Source organism: Podarcis filfolensis (assembly GCF_964270895.1).
Source record: "Podarcis filfolensis genome assembly, chromosome: 5".
NCBI classification, from domain to species: domain Eukaryota; kingdom Metazoa; phylum Chordata; class Lepidosauria; order Squamata; family Lacertidae; genus Podarcis; species Podarcis filfolensis.
Window position 1 is genome coordinate 54,727,062 of NC_139608.1, and position 17,749 is coordinate 54,744,810.

Sequence of the window (17,749 nt, forward strand, 5' to 3'; positions counted from 1 at the left end):
GAGCTGCCCTTCTCCCTCCTCGGGGAAAAGCCCCCAAGAGCCGCACACATGCTCTGCATGCTCTTTAAAGGGAGTGCGGCTCTTGGGGGAGCCTTAGCGGTGCGCAGCCTCTCCCAGGCAGGGGATGAAGGCTCCCCTTGCCCAGGAGAGGCTGCGCGCAGCTAAAGAGGAAGCCAGGACAGCGAGCGGGATCCATCCCGCTGGCTGTCTTGGCTTATGCCATAGTGCATGGCTCTGTCCCTTCCCCCACCTCCCAGAAAAGCCCCCAAGAGTGTGCGTGGAGCTCCCTTTGAAGAGCGTGCGGCTCTTGCGGGAGGAAAGCAAGTCGGCTTGCTTTCGCTGAAGCCACGAGGGCAAGAGGGATCAGTGTGCACCGATCCCGCTTGCTCTCCTGGCTTCAGGGGTAGCCCTGCAAAGCCTCCTGAGCGAAGATAGAGGAGTGCTCCCTCTTAGCTCAGGATGCTTTGCGTTCCTTTCTTATTTCTTGTTTTCCTGCCCTAAAAAGTAGGTGCGTCCAATTGTCCAGTGCGTCTAATAGAGTGAAAAATACGGTATGTATTATTCTAATATCTTCTATTTAATTTTTTTCATGTAATCCTACCAAATAGCAGGAAACAATCTTCTGACTCAAAACTCCAACTGAAAGTTCTACGATGCCCATGTTTCTATGCCTCAAAAGGCAGCATGTGTCTTTTCTATTAATCGATCAGCTGCATCCCAGCGCAGTTCTTCCTTACCACTTCGTAGGCCTTTTCATATCCATCTGGGTTGATTGAAGGAAGAAGGTGGATTCTGGTATCCTTAATGAGGCGTACAATACGTGGGTTCCCAGCCAGATATTCCTGGCACATAAACTGCATTAACAAAAGCAGTAACTCGCGTCCCAGCACCTCATTCCCATGAGCCCCTGCCATGTACCGAAATTCTGGCTCACCTGTTCAAAAAACAAAGGAAGATGTGAGCACACCAAAAACAGAATCCAACTAAGGTAATGGGATTTGGAGGGTCTGGCACAGAAGGAAGACACAACAAAACTTGGTATATTCCAGCATATCATTCATGCCTCTTCAATACCATATGATAGGGGCAGGAAACTTCATGGCCAAGAAACAAATCCAGTCCCCAATAGTTTTATAACCAGCAAAGCTATGTTTCCAAGGAAACATCATCTCCCAAGCGTATCTCGGTGACTTTTCTCTAAATGTGCAATGGAGGCAAAGGGGCCTCTTTAATTCCCTCTCCTGCGCTTTGGACAGCAGGAGATAAGCTTTAGCAGAGTCATCCCTTATTACATATATCAGCTGCTATTTCCAATGCACAAGGAGAGATCTGTCAATTTTGATTTCCCTCAGCTTCACATTTTCTCAATCTTAAACTCAGTTCTCCATATTTCCCTATCGGTTTGTGATTATTATTGCAAATTTCAGCGCAAATTAGCACGAATTTCTTCTAATGGAATTGTCTCTGTATACATTTGTCCCCAATATGCATTTTTTTTGCAAAACATTTTATCCCAATATAATGCTTTTTGTGTGTGTTATTTTCCTAAAATATGCATTTTTATGCACACTTTTAGTCTGTGCACTTTTGTACACATTACTTGGCTAGAGGACTGCACTGCAAAATTCAGAGAATAGCAAATTTCAAAGGCTGGCTGTGTTTTGGTTGGCATATTGTTTCACAAATGGCAAATTAGGTGGGTTCAGCTTTAAATGCAAGCAGAATCAGGTTTCTCACCCACCCCTATGCACAAGACAGGGAAATTTCTGTGTGGTAAAAATTGAGCCCACTAAAGCCTCCGCTGCTCTTCACATGGAAGAACAGGCTAAAGGGCTGCTTGTTCGTAAGTCAATTGGCAGACAGTGCTGCTGCCTTGCACAGTCAAAATCGTTGCTGACTAGGACCACAAACTCTTTCTTTCCACATTTATGTAATCCCCCTACATGATTATGCAATTTGAACCACCACAAAGCACACAAATATTGGGGCAAATGTTTTCTTCTTACATCACTGTAACCATTTGGTTACTAATAACTACCTCATTATCATTAATAGTTTTTTAACTATAGTAAAATATGACCAGCAAACATTCATAATCTAGATTTTATTTATTAGTCTACAAAACCGCCAAGTTACCTTATACAGCATGTGTGTGTGTGTCTGCATATATGCACAGAAAATTCATCAAAATATGTGATTATCTCAAACCATGAAGTCAACCATATTCATGAATATATGTATGTGCATATATAATAGAATTTCTCAGTTCAGAGTGCTAAACTTGAAAAAATCATATTAAGCAATCATCTCTCTCTTTTCTCTTTCTCTCTGATGATACAAGTTCTCTATGAAAAATATTGGGAGGGGCAAGGAAAGGCTAGGATACTTTAATCAGTTGGTGTAGCCATATTTGAAATATCAATCCTGTCAATGGTAATTCTGTTTTGGCTAGGCTGGGAGAGAGAACACAGGTAAATGCTTTTGCTTCCAAGAGTGAAACCACAAGTCATTTCCTTGTTACAGGACTCACCTACATTTGTTGTCTACACAGGAGACAAATACACCAACATTACTACTTTTCACATATTTGATATACCTTTGTTCAAAGGCAGAACGAAACATGATGTTATTAAAAAAAATAGCCCTTCTATGCTGATCTGTTTTCAATCAAAAGCAGAAATTGGGGTGGGGTGGCTCAGAACCATAACCTGGTAGGGTGGTGTTTAACACCATGGTTCTCATCAAAATCTGGTAGCCCCATATTTGCTATGTGCAATTAGAGGGAAGCTCCCATTGGGACCATGCAGCATAAAAGTGTAACATTAAGAAGGCCCTCGGATACACAGAAATTGTTAACCAGATTGTCTTCTAGCTCTCGCTGTCTATTCTGACAATGACTGTCAGTGCATACTTTTCATCATTAAAGTTGGCTCCATTTTTTTATTATTGCAAAAGAAGAATATATGATTAGCATAAAGGAGTTTGATCCCACTCTTTGGATGGCTTCTATTTATATTCCTCTTCTTCTCTAATTAGAAGAAGTATAATCAAAATTCCTCCCACATGTACTCAACACCATGACTGCTTGCAGGCACATGCCTCCACTGCGAAGTGCTGCAGACATGTGGAATGTTAAAAATTTATACATTCTAAACCACTTCATCCACCAGTCCGCCAGCCGGGATTTTATCTGGTCAGAATATATCGTCCTAACCAACTTCGTGTTCTCCTGGGTTGTCTGAGATTTCAACAGCATACAGCTTTAGCCCTTGGTGGCTTTTCCCAATATTGTAAATTCTTGTGATATTTGGACACATCTCATTCACCACTTTCATCAGCTGTAAAATAATCAAAGAAAGAAAGACATTTGTACAAATTAAAGATAGGTGTGATATAGATAAAAGCGTGTACCTCACCCCATGATTGTTTCCATGTTGTAAGGCGTGGGGACAATGAGTATCACAGATAGGACTAGACAGGGATGGGAAACTAGCAGCCCTACAGATGCTGAGAGACTCTGTTGCCCAACATCCTTGACTATAAGCCATGTTGGCTGAGGCTGATGGGAGCTGGAATTCAACTTAATCTGAGAGGGGTGTGGGTTCCCCAGAGCTTGAGGCAGTATGCCCTCTGGTGTAGGATTATGTTTAATGTCTATGAAAATGAATAATTATATAAAAGGGAGGAATAGTCCAATAAGAAGGATGCAGGGTTTTTAACATTATTCAAGAAACTTTGTGCTTCGTTGCTGCTTTAGGACTTCCCATAAGCATCTCGTTGGCCACTGTGATAACAGAATTCTGGACTAGATGGGCTATTGGCCTGATCCAGCCAGCTCTTCTCATGTTCTCCACAGAACAATTTCTCCAGTTTGAAAATGTACCCACAGGGCCAAAATGTGGGTGACATTTTGACATGGGTGATATATAGATATATGATGTTTAAATTAAATGACAATAGCAATTGTTTGGTCTTATGGTAAAATGACTTTTCCTTTTTTTCCCAGAAATGCAGTAAATAAGAGAAAGCATTTTTTTTGCCCTATTTCCCTCTCGTTTCCAAAGCTGTGCAGCACAAATTGCATATTTGGCAATGTGATATGTTAATGCCTGCCTCCCCCCTCCACCTTTTGCTTGTGTTTGCAGAAACAGAGAAGCCTCTGATAATATGCAGTCAAAGCTATTAACAACCAGAAGACTATAAATCATGCCCAGAGTAAATTTGCTAATAGACAATTATTATGAGTTGTATGCAGCAATTATTTCTTCTATTAACTTTCTGGCAAAAAAGCTGCATAAATTCCCTCAGAGAACCCATTAGTTTCAATCTCAGCTCATGCAGTGCCCAAGGCTGCAGAAGGATTTTGAGAGCAAATCTAAGCCAGTTGTCGCAACCTTTGAGGAGAATGTAGTGCTGTGGGGCCAATTTATGACGAATTCTCTTTCAGGTTGTTGACTAGGTCCTTAGCCAGACTCATTCCATATATTTATCTCTTTCTCTTTCAAGAAGCCCAACATTATCTGTTACAAACCATATGAGACTAATGCAGAGATCATTTCAATATCTCTTCCCTACAACATGCAGCACATGCTGACATTCAATTGTGGTAGCAAAACACAACACGGCTTCTCTTGGCTCAGGGTTTCTTTTTCATTTTTGTTATGGCAATTTATTTAGATATAGTTAGATATAGAGTGGGAAACTGTTTGGTGTCTCCCCCCCCCCATTGCATTGCTTCCTGGAACCTGCACACAGACTATAACATGTCTACGAAACATACCTACTAAACCTATATTCACAATTGCCTGGAAGTAAGTACATTGAGGGACGTGGGTGGTGCTGTGGGTTAAACCACAGAGCCTAGGACTTGCCGATCAGAAGGTTGGCGGTTCAAATCCCCGTGATGGGGTGAGCTCCCGTTGCTCGGTCCCTGCTCCTGCCAACCTAGCAGTTCGAAAGCATGTCAAAACGCAAGTAGATAAATAGGTACCGCTCCAGGGGGAAGGTAAACGGTGTTTCCGTGTGCTGCTCTGGTTCACCAGAAGCAGCTTGGTCATGCTGGCCACATGACCTGGAAGCTGTACGCTGGCTCCCTTGGCCAATAAAGTGAGATGAGCGCTGCAACCCCAAAGTCGGCTACAACTGGACCTAATGGTCAGGGGTCCCTTTACCCTTTACCTAAGTACATTGAACTCAATAGAGCTTGCTTCTGGGCACACATTTGAAGAAATCTCTGGCCCTCCAAATGTTGTTGGACTCCCACATCCATCAACCCCAGCCAGTATGGTCAGGGATGATGGCAGCTGTAGTCCAACAACATCTGGAGAGCCACAGGTTCTCTATCCCTGATGGATAGGATTGCACTGTAAGGTAGTTTTTGAAGGCTGGTTGAGACATTTTGATAATAACTAATATAATAAGTAAAATAAAATATCACATAGCCAAAAGTGATTATGTAGCATTAATCTCGCATCATATTGAGTATGTGATCCTATAATGGCTGGTATCACCCATGTGATCAAAGAAGGAAGAAAAGGACCCAATTATTTTCTTTCTTTTTTGAGAGGTGGCAGTAGACAGCAAAAGGAAAATCAATGCTAGCAAGCGACAAAGGTGAACATTAAGTCAATTGTGGGACATATTTTAGGCCCTTTGAGATATCTAGTTCTGCCCTAAAAAATCAAAACAAGCAAATATTACCTCTAAACACACACATTTCTTTAATTAGCGAATCACTTTTTGATTACACCGTAGCTAATATTTGGATTGTGCAGAATCAATATCAGTGAAAATAGACAACTAAATGCTGCTTAATGGCCCAATTATAATAATACTCTCCAAAGGCTCAGTGATCAGAGAAGCAGAGAATGTGGAAGGCTCTGATGAAGGATTTTGCTCTCCACTGACCAGTTAAGCTGCTGCTACCATTTAATCACATATCTTTTGCTCATTATATAAGACCAGAGGAAATAATTTTCTCCTGCTTTAAGCTATTAGTTTTCCCCAAATATATTTCAAACCTGACCAACCTATCTTTGCACAATTAGGATCTAAAATGCATTTAACTTTATTGTTCTTGACACTAATTATGCCAATTGCATTTCTACTCATCTAATCTGTCTGCTGAAAATATAGGCCATGAAATCTCTTGTGAGCGCAGTATGTGACTCAGTACACAATTGCTCAATAAAAAATGAATGATGACTCATTCAGTATAAATACGCTGAAGATTCAGCACACTAAAAATGATTCACATACTTCTTGTCCAAACATATTACCTTTATATATTTGAAGAAAAAGATAGGAAGAAATATCTTTAACACATTCTACACCTACATCTGTGGTGATATAAATCTGTCCACAGTGCCATGTGCTTGAAGCTAAAGGAGCATAATTATAGCTGGTAGGTCTAAACTTAGACTGGCAGGGATTAATGCCTATGTGAATCTTGGTCATTTGTGTGGCACAAGCCTTCTGTTGCCAGTCACAGTACCTGTCAACTCTCGATGAAATACTGTTCACGTCTACAGTGGTATAAAATTATAGCTATAGAACTGTAAGGCTGGGACCTTCCTGAAGTACATTTGCCTAAGATGCTCCACACATTAACCCAAATCCATGCCACAAATTCACAGAAATGGTCAACATTGTGTTGTATTACAAGGAGAGAAGGGATGGATGAATCAGTCCTTTTCTGATCCATTTCATGTGTTCATCCAAAGTATGTTCCATCACATTTCTGCATTAATTTGCTACTTAAAAGAGCTACATGAAAATACAGGTGTTAATGTATATATTTCTCTCATACGTTGATTTTAAAAAAAATTATTATTATTTTTGAGCCAATAACTACATCAGAACATTTGGGTAGTGTGAAGTACAATGGATAGCTATGTTCTTGGGGTGTGGGACATACAGGAAGTCCCATCCACTCCAAAATGATACTTCTGATTGTAGACCCTTCTCTTCTTTAATACTCATCAGTGGAGCAAATGTTCTTAATGGACTTGTGTGGAGCACAAGGGTCTACATCTAAGTGGTTTTGGCACCAGCAGACTTTCCTTTTATCTCATACAAGTGCGATGAATATCCCATTCACATGTGCAGAACCAACCTGACAAAAGTCTTTCAGATAGAACAGTTTCAAAAATTTTGTGGAGTGAGGAGAGTTCTCCACTTGTGGAGGTGAGGACTTGTGTTCTTGTCTTCAACCACTTACACAAGGTGCCTCGGCCCAGTTCAATCTCTGCCTTTCTCTCTCGTTCATGTACACTAAGACACATGGCATTCTGGAGGGTCCTTTAACCCACATTCTGCTCATGGAAGTCTAGATCCATGCATCCAACCCAAAGTTCACAACTGAGGAATCTGCAAGCAAGCATAGCTTTTTTCTTCTTAAACAACTAATTACCTCACACTCCAGCCATAATGCAAAAAAAAAACCAAAAACTATTTGGACAGACACAGTATGAATCTTTATATGAATATAAGTAAATTTCAGTGGGATAAGATCCAGCAGAAATAGTTTTTATGTAGGGTGCTCTGAAACCCACATATTGTTTCAGAACATGCTGGATTTGAAAAGTGATTCAGGTGGCGATGGCCTATTATTGCAGTGCTAATGTTCCAGTCTTTTAAACACAAACACATTTGCACCAGAACATCTATTTGTTGTGTCCTACCTGCCTCATTTCTTTGTAGTTGTGGTGCTTAAAATCAAGGTTGTCTGTTGTTGTCATTTCATTTCTTCTGTGGTAATAATTATTTGGGTCTATGATAAAAAAAACCAGGAGGATACAATGAAGAACCACAAAATAATTTAACAGTAAAATACTTTTAATCTAAAATTGGGGTCCCCAATGCGACTCTCAGACACCCACATTGCCACCACCTCTAAAACTGAACTTTACCACTAAAACCCCTTCCCATTCCATTTCTTTGTTTTTTTAAATATTCAGACATTTTAGCTTGAGGAGATGTTAGTTGATGGCAGATACCAATGGGGGTATCAGAGAAGGGTTGCCTATTTTATTGTCTGTGGTGTACTTATTTTGATGGGGATATAAGTGTTTTGCCTGCTTTGGGGGGGGCATCATCAGTTTCTCTTCTGTGAAATGGGTACCTGAACCCAAATGTGTACCAGGCCCAAAAAGATTGAGTTGTTCTTGTTTTTTAACAAAAAAACAAACAAAACAAATAACAAAAAAAACTATCAAGATGGAGACCCTGTAGCCCATAGGCCCCTTGGAGCATGCAATTTGACCCGCAGGGCCTTTTCCTCCAGAATAGGCTCACCTGTTAATCAGCTAGTATTACTTACGATAACTGCTGATTTGGGGGGGGGGGGTGTGAGGTTGAATTCTGCATTGACTTTCCAAGAGTGAATAGGCACCTTCAGCCAATACAGCAGTCAAGACATGTACTGGAGAATTCCCCAAGTACCATTTCAGAAGAAGTGCCAGCTTGGCCCTGCAACTGTGGGTGCCTGACCCCTTCATGGGGAATTTTGTGGGTGCTCGGGCACCCAGGGCCCCAAGGAGTTGGCACTTATGCACTTCAATATGGTTATGGAGGAGGAACAGATGCTAGCAGTCATCTTCTGATCTTCTGATTCAGACAAGTAGCAGGCTGTGTGACTATATTGTTATGGAGACCACAGCTTGCCCAAGACCACCCAGTGAGTCCTGAGCTAAAGTACGATCTGGATCTACATTGCTATCTGCTACATTATCAAGTGCCTACAGGTGCATAATGATTCTCATTCTGCAAAAAATGTCATCCTGCCTTGAAGCTACCAATTCTATGACATACTCATAAATAAATAAATGTGTGTGCTCAAAGACATTTCCTTCTCTGCTTATATCAAGATACTTTCTTTTTTGAAAGTAATTTCCGGGTGGTTCCCTCCCCCCTCTTTTTTTCCTTTGTGTTCAATTTGTGAGAGAACTAGAAATAAAAGTACATTGATCCCTTTCAGGCAATTGCAAATCTCTGTATGTCATTCTGTATCCATCTGCACAGCAATATTCTGGAAACCAGAGAAGAATCTGAAGAGCTTTATCTTCCTCCTCAGAGCCTTCATTACCTTCCTCTTCAGTCTGTGCCTGTCATATTTCCTCTTTCCTTTTTGAAGACCGTTTTGCTGATTCTCCACTGCTGGGACTATGAACTGGTTGAAGCACACCCCGCCCCCCAAGAAACCTCAAACATTAATTGCGTGCTTTAAACTAGCTCGGTGATTCACTGAGGAATTCCAGAAAACTTTTTGGGGATTCTGGGGCTATTCAATAAGGATGTTTCATTAACTTTATCCCAGAGTAATACAGAAGAATTATTATGTGCTCTGAAAAAACATATCCAGCACATCCCCTGAACCAAGGGAGACAGGCAGGATGCCTGCCATCAGGCACAGATGTTTTAATAAATAATTCAGACAGTTCCCACTGGAACTGGTCCAGGAACTTTGCTATTATGCCAAGCCTGGTCTTAAGCTTGTCACTTACCTGGGAGAGGGCAGCCTAGGATTTCCAGCCTCATGCATATGCTTCCATCTTCATACCATGTCCTGGGGTTTATCCGAATGTAACGTGCAACAAGAGGTACTGGCAGCTCATTGAGGACTGGGATCTCCTTTTCACTGTTGCCTTCAAAAATCTATTTCAGCATACAAGTAAGTGAGCATCGTAAGTCACAACACCTGGAATAAGTCAAAAGGTTTTCTCCCTCTTTCATAACACTGGGACTCGTGGACGTCCAATGAAGCTGCGTGTTGGAATTTTCAGGACAGATAAAAGGAAGTACTTCTTCACACAACACATAGTTGAACTATGGAACTGTCTCCCATGGCAGGCAGTGATGACCATCAATTTGGATGGCTTTAAAGTAAAGGTAAAGGGACCCCTGATGATTAGGTCCAGTCGTGACCAACTCTGGGGTTGCGGCGCTCATCTCGCTTTATTGGCCGAGGAAGCTGGTGTACAGCTTCCGGGTCATGTGGCCACTATGACAAAGTCACTTCTGGTGAACCAGAGCAGCGCACGGAAATGCCGTTTACCTTCCCGCCGGAGCGGTACCTATTTATCTACTTGCACTTTGACGTGCTTTCGAACTGCTAGGTGGGCAGGAGCAGGGACTGAGTAACGGGAGCTCACTCCGTCGTGGGGATTCGAACCGCCGACCTTCTGATCGGCAAGTCCTAGGCTCTGTGTTTTAACCCACAGCGCCACCCAAGAAGGCAGCTATTGATGGCTACTAACCACAATGGCTATGTTCTGCTTCCACAGATGGAGGCAGTAATGCTTCTCAATGTTACCTGCTGGAAATCACAGGAGGGGGGTGTTCTTGTGCTCAAATCCTGCTTGCTGGTTTCCTACAGGCCACTGATAGAACAGGATGCTGGACTTAGATGGGCCATTGGCGTGATCCAGCAGACTCATCTTACATTCTTATCATTAAATCTGGCCAAACAGAATGAAGAAACCAGAAGCACAGGATATGTAACTGGAATCCAGTATCAACTATCAGATATGCCTTTTGCCAATTTCAGTTATTCTGCTCATGAGAACTTGACAAGAAAAGCCTCCACTGAAATTGAGGGAATAAGTGTTACCCTTGAGACATTTTATTAAAATGGAGCTGTGATAAACAAGTGTGATGGAAAAATTTTTTTTGCAATACTAACCATGTCTCCAGAACCATTTTTGACAGTGATCCATGCATGGCTGTCATTGCTCACCATGACTTTGTAAGACGTTACCCAGTCACTCCTAGAAAGAATCAAAAGATTTTCTTTGTTAAAAAATGAATATTGATTTACTGACTCACACAATATTCTAGTAAAATAAATCCAAACAAGGGAAGCTATAGAAATGTAAATTTAGCAGACAATGCAAGAAAACCTAAGCTTATGAGAAGCACAGAGTAAGAAAAGTAAATGTGAACATATTCCTCAAGGAAGTTCTCATGCTGAAGCACCTTCAACATAAATGGGAGCTGTACAAGAGTGCTTGCTGAGTTTAAATTAATTTCAGTGGGAGAACTCCCTCGAGAAAATTTTTGCCCATTCTTGTTTCTCATCTTTTCCTTTATTTTTACTGCAATAAAAACTATGCATGTCAACATAAAGTATATAACTCTGCTTACTTATATACCAATGGCTTGCAGAGGAAGTGTTGATGCGTTCAATGAGTTGAAACAGCTGTTCACTGGAACATGGTCTTGCTTGCACACTATTTGAATTTAATGATGCTAAACTCTAAATTCAAACTACATTCAAAGATCCAAAGGATCAAAATTGCTTTTCCAAATCAGATCAAAATTCATCGAGTCCATCATTCTGTTTTCGAATGACACCCTGCTCCCAATCAAATGGAATGGGAAATGTCCATGATTAGGTCTTCCAAAATCTTTTTCTTTAGATAAAAGCAACAGGGGTGGGGTGGGGTTTGAACTGAATCAGCGCTCTTTCCTTCATCCACCATTTCCCTTATTTTAAAGCTCTATTCAGGCATTATGACCACAAATAAGTAGATTCCCCACATGGTGTAGAACACACTTCAACTCACAGAGGGCAGCCGCCAATGCAATCACCCCCATTTACACATTTCCCCATACCCAATAAAGGCTCATAGGCAAATTTATATCCCGTCATTCCTTCCCAAGGAGTCCTGGGTAGCAAACAGATATGTCATTTACTTATATGTGCATCTGTCATCTATACTGCAAAAGTGAGATGGTCCTGAGCTACTATGGTTTAGCTGCTATTTTACAATTGGATAGAGCATAGCCATATCACCCCTTGTAGTTCTACGGGAAAGAAATCACTAACAAAAAAAATTCCGTACACTCGGAAATGAATGTGAACCTTTTTGCAATGCAATTTGCAGGCAGTAGAGCCCCTGATGCAAATTGGAATCATAGTAGGATGCAATGAATTAAAGTCCCCTACCTATCGATTGTTGTACCCACCCACACTGACAGTCTGTGGAAACAAAAGCATAAAATCTTTTTCACTCAAGGACAGAACTATGCCATCTAATTTGTCTCTCATTATACTATGACCCTTAGGTTCTTGAGGGGCAGGTAGTAAGGATAAATGATATAAAATTAATGTAAGTTTTGAACATAGATATGTTCTCTGTTTTCTATTGTGTGACAGAGTTTGGTCTCCGTCTTGACAGATCACATTGGACTAACGTAGCAAGATTGATCCCACTTAAATGAATAGGTAACTTCACCATTATTTCAACAATCTGGTATTTAAAAAAGAAATCTGCTGAAGATACTTGGGGGGGGGGGCAGATTTGTGGATTATGTTTGTATTTAAAAGCTGGAAGCCGAGGGCTTTTCATACACTGGTTTAATGCTTGTCACACAATCTTTTGACATCAATAGCCCCAAAGCCCTTTAAACAGTTTCCTAATCTTCTATCTGTTTAGAAATCTCTAAGGGCAGAACTTTGATAGGGTATTAGCTCAGGGGGGGAACAGAGTGGTGTCTCAAGTCTTTCTAGATGTAAAGTGATACAAAACAATGCAAGTACGAGCAATTTCAAAGCTTCATACAAGTTCAGTAACTAATCTCACTTTGTTTCTCCTTCCCTGCTCCCCAACCACATTAATGAAAATTATTGTCCTACCTGATCCTGCTGCAAAGGTGAATATTGCTTTGGAGGCAATATTCCATCTAGCAGTGTTAGAGAAGAGGAACCCAAGCCAAATGCCAATTAAAGAGAAAACCAGTAGAAGAGTGCAAAGGAGAAAAGAAAAGCAGACAAATCCATTATCCTAAACATTCAAAACCCCTTCATGGATCACTGCCTTGCCGTGGCGAAGGGGCTTGAAGAACTCAAAGAAGCTATGAACTATGCCGAGCAGGGCACCCAAGATGAACAGGTCATAGTGGAGAGTTTTGACCAAACGTGATCCACCTGGAGGAGGAACCGGCAAGCCACTCCAGTATCCCTGCCAAGAAAACTCCATGGACAAAGACAACAGGCATATAAAAGTTATGACGCTGGAAGATGAGCCCCTCAGGTCGGAAGGCGTCCAACATGCTACTGGGGAAGAGCGGAGGACAAGTACAAGTAGATCCAGAGCTGATGAAGCGGCTGGGCTAAAGCCGAAAGGACGCTCAGTTGCGGATATGCCTGGAAGCGAAAGGAAAGTCCAATGCTGTAAAGAAAAATATTGCATAGGAACCTGGAATGTAAGAACCATGAACCTGGGTAAGTTGGATGTGGTCAAAAATGAGATGGCAAGAATAAATATTGACATCCTGGGCATCAGTGAACTAAAATGGACGGGAATGGGTGAATTCAGTTCGGATGACCATCATATCTACTACTGTGGGCATGAAACCCGCAAAAGAAATGGAGTGGCCCTCATAGTCAACAAAAGAGTGGCGAAAACAGTACTGGGATGCAATCTCAAAAATGATAGAATGATCTCGATACGAATCCAAGGCAGACCTTTTAACATAACAGTAATCCAAGTTTATGCACCAACTACTGGTGCTGAAGAAACTGAAATTGACCAATTCTATGAGGACTTACAACACCTTATAGAAGTGACACCAAAGAAGGATGTTCTTCTCATTATAGGGGATTGGAATGCTAAAGTAGGGAATCAAGAGATAAAAGGAACAACGGGCAAGTTTGGCCTTGGAGAGCAAAATGAAGCAGGGCAAAGGCTAATAGAGTTCTGTCAAGAGAACAAGCTGGTCATCACAAACACGCTTTTCCAACAACACAAGAGACGACTCTACACGTGGACATCACCAGATGGGCAGCATCGAAATCAGATTGATTATATTCTCTGCAGCCAAAGATGGAGAAGCTCAATACAGTCAGCAAAAACAAGACCTGGAGCTGACTGTGGCTCAGATCATCAGCTTCTTATAGCAAAATTCAAGCTTAAACTGAAGAAAGTAGGAAAAACCACTGGGCCGGTAAGATACAATCTAAATCAAATCCCTTATGAATACACAGTGGAAGTGAGTAACAGGTTTAAGGATTTAGATTTGCTGGACAGAGTGCCTGAAGAACTATGGATGGAGGCTCGCAACATTATACAGGAGGCAGCAACGAAAACCATCCCAATGAAAAGGAAATGCAAGAAAGCAAAGTGGCTGTCCAATGAGGCCTTACAAATAGCGGGGGAGAGAAGGCAAGCAAAATGCGAGGGAGATAGAGAAAGATACAGGAAATTGAATGCAGATTTCCAAAAAATAGCAAGGAGAGATAAGAAGGCCTACTTAAACGAGCAATGTAAAGAAATAGAGCAAAACAACAGAATGGGAAGAACCAGAGATCTGTTCAAGAAAATTGGAGATATGAAAGGAACATTTCGTTCAAAGATTGCCATAATAAAGGACAAAAGTGGTAAGGACCTAACAGAAGCAGAAGACATCAAGAAGAGGTGGCAAGAATACACAGAGGAATTATACCAGAAAGATATGGATGGATCGTACACCCCAGGTAGTGGGGTTGCTGAGCTTGAGCCAGACATCCTGGAGAGTGAAGTCAAATGGGCCTTAGAAAGCACTGCAAATAACAAGGCCAGTGGAAGTGATGGTATTCCAGCTGAACTATTTAAAATTTTAAAAGATGATGCTGTTAAGGTGCTACACTCAATATGCCAGCAAGTTTGGAAAACTCAGCAGTGGCCAGAGGATTGGAGAAGATCAGTCTACATCCCAATCCCAAAGAAGGGCAGTGCTAAAGAATGCTCCAACTACTGCACAATTGCACTCATTTCACACACTAGCAAGGTTATGCTTAAAATTCTACAAGGAAGGCTCAAGCAGTATGTGGACCGAGAACTCCCAGAAGTGCAAGCTGGATTTAGAAGAGGCAGAGGAACCAGAGACCAAATTGCAAACATGCGCTGGATTATGGAGAAAGCTAGAGAGTTCCAGAAAGACATCTACTTCTGCTTCATTGACTATGCAAAAGCCTTTGACTGTGTCGACCACAGCAAACTATGGCAAGTTCTTAAAGAAATGGGAGTGCCTGATCAACTCATCTGTCTCCTGAGAAATCTCTATGTGGGACAAGAAGCTACAGTTAGAACTGGATATGGAACAACTGATTGGTTCAAAATTGGGAAAGGAGTACGACAAGGCTGTATATTGTCTCCCTGGTTATTTAACTTATATGCAGAATTCATCATGCGAAAGGCTGGGCTGGATGAATCCCTAGCCGGAATTAAGATTGCTGGAAGAAATATCAACAACCTCAGATATGCAGATGACACAACCTTGATGGCAGAAAGTGAGGAGGAATTAAAGAACCTTTTATTGAGGGTGAAAGAGGAGAGCGCAAAATATGGTCTGAAGCTCAACATCAAAAAAACGAAGATCATGGCCACTGGTCCCATCACCTCCTGGCAAATAGAAGGGGAAGAAATGGAGGCAGTGAGAGATTTTACTTTCTTGGGCTCCATGATCACTGCAGATGGTGACAGCAGCCACGAAATTAAGAGACGCCTGCTTCCTGGGAGGAAAGCAATGACCAACCTAGACAGCATCTTAAAAAGTAGAGACATCACCTTGCCAACAAAGGTCCGTATAGTTAAAGCTATGGTTTTCCCAGTAGTGATTTATGGAAGTGAGAGCTGGACCATAAAGAAGGCTGATCGCCGAAGAATTGATGCTTTTGAATTATGGTGCTGGAGGAGACTCTTGAGAGTCCCATGGACTGCAAGAAGATCAAACCTCTCCATTCTGAAGGAAATCAGCCCTGAGTGCTCACTGGAAGGACAGATTGTGAAGCTGAGGCTCCAATACTTTGGCCACCTCATGAGAAGAGAAGACTCCCTGGAAAAGACCCTGATGTTGGGAAAGATGGAGGGCACAAGGAGAAGGGGACGACAGAGGACGAGATGGTTGGATAGTGTCTACGAAGCTACAAACATGAGTCTGAGCAAGCTGCGGGAGGCGGTGGAGGACAGAGGTGCCTGGCGTGCTCTGGTCCATGGGGTCACGAAGAGTCGGACACGACTAAACGACTAAACAACAACAACAAACATTCAAAATACCACCACTAATGAGATGCAGCACTACTGAATTTGTTAATGAATGAAATTGCCTAATTAGTTAAAAGCAGGGCAACTGGAATTTTTAAAACTCTATAAGCAGTGGCCAGTCCAGATTTTTAGGTTGCCTTATATAAGCATTCCTCACAATGCTATCAGTTCAATGCAACTTAGAACTACCAGGAACATATAAAAAGCATCTGGCCATGTTGTTCATCAGTCTTAGGTATGTCTATTTTGGAGTCAGGCATCCTCGGAATAATAGTTCTGAAGGAAGTCCTGCTGAATTTGATGGGACCTACTCCTAAATGGGACGCGGGCGGCGCTGTGGGTTAAACCACAGAGCCTAGGACTTGCCGATCAGAAGGTCGGCGGTTCAAATACATCTGAACTAGGATGAGGGACTTCAGCTGGTGTAGCCTCAACTGAACCAAGCTTTGTCCACCTCAGCCAGAGATCTGCTTATTCCAAACTTGCCCATCCTGGTGGATCTTGGGTTTGGCTTATGGTTAAAAACGTACTTTGTGAAGTCCAATACATATACACACAGTGAAGTACATCAAACTGTATCCAGATTTCCCCCCCCCCCCAAAAAAAATCTCCTTCCTCTTTTGGGCAGAGAAATTGCGAGGACCATTTCACTGATTTTCTCAGGGGGGGGAGATAATTTCTCCAACAATTTATCAGGGTTGGGATTTGCCATTAGCATAGCTTTTTCCTCCTCCTTGGTTTTTCATTTTCTGTTTATTTGTGTTGCCTCTTTTGAAAGTGGTAGCAAGAAGTACTGTGTTGGCATTCTCCATAATAAGCAACGTCTTGGATCTTCCACAATGCTCTAGGACCTAATGTCATCCATAGGCATTTGGGAGAGGTTGCACAGAAACATGGTGGAGAATATTCAGAAAAAAATTCTTTCTTTATTGAGGGGGAGGGAGAAAAAGATAAATCATTTGAATATTTTGAGGGGGGGATGTATTTTGAGAGGTTTTGACCCAGCTCTGATTGCAGTAGTCTTCTATATCAAAAATAGCTCACCCATGTTTATGTAAATAAGCTGCAATAAATAAAATCTGAAAGAGATTTTTCCTGTAATTTTCAAAAATGAAAGATGTTTTTTAATCACAGAAAATATGCTGAGGGGCTGAACTAAATTATTTCAAAACTACTATATGCCTTTAGCATGCAAAATTAGGGCTATGCATCCCATTTATGGCTATATAAAAATATAGGAGGGAAAATCAACCATCTGCATAAGAATAATGAATTCATTATCAAGGCTATTTTTGAACATAGAACAGACAGTTCAAATCTGAATTTTTGTGCAAGCATGAACTTTCATAATTCTGCACAAAAAGCTGAATCTAAAAAGAAAAAAAAAATTAAATATTTAGCTATTTGACCAATTGGGGTCATTTGGAATCCTGTTTGATTCAGATACTTGGTATGAATAATGTTCTATTTTCCGTTTGAGTCCCTTTTTTGTCAATTGGCTTAGCTTCAGTACATAGGAACAAAAGGAGCTGTCTGACACTGTGTCATACTAATGGTCTATCTACCTCAGTAATATCCACACAGACTGGCAGTGAGTTTCCACCCAACCAGGAGATCCCAGGGATTGAACCTGTACTGTTGACATGATCATTCCCAAGAGTCCTCTCTGGTGGCGCAGAACCCACACTTCAGACAATGAAGCAAACTGGGAGACAACTGGAACT

General features: G+C 41.5%; 1 protein-coding gene across 1 annotated transcript in view; it reads right to left on the minus strand.

Moving 5' to 3' along the window:
• CPXM2 (carboxypeptidase X, M14 family member 2) overlaps positions 1-17,749 on the minus strand; it is an 88,007-nt gene that overhangs the window by 16,061 nt on the left and 54,197 nt on the right. Inside the window, exons 5-9 of the mRNA XM_083616897.1 lie at positions 10,682-10,766; positions 9,504-9,654; positions 7,683-7,771; positions 3,215-3,338; positions 738-934 (exon numbers count right to left, since the gene is read on the minus strand). Coding sequence (XP_083473023.1) covers positions 738-934; positions 3,215-3,338; positions 7,683-7,771; positions 9,504-9,654; positions 10,682-10,766 — 646 coding nt within the window. The remainder of the gene's footprint in view (positions 1-737; positions 935-3,214; positions 3,339-7,682; positions 7,772-9,503; positions 9,655-10,681; positions 10,767-17,749) is intronic.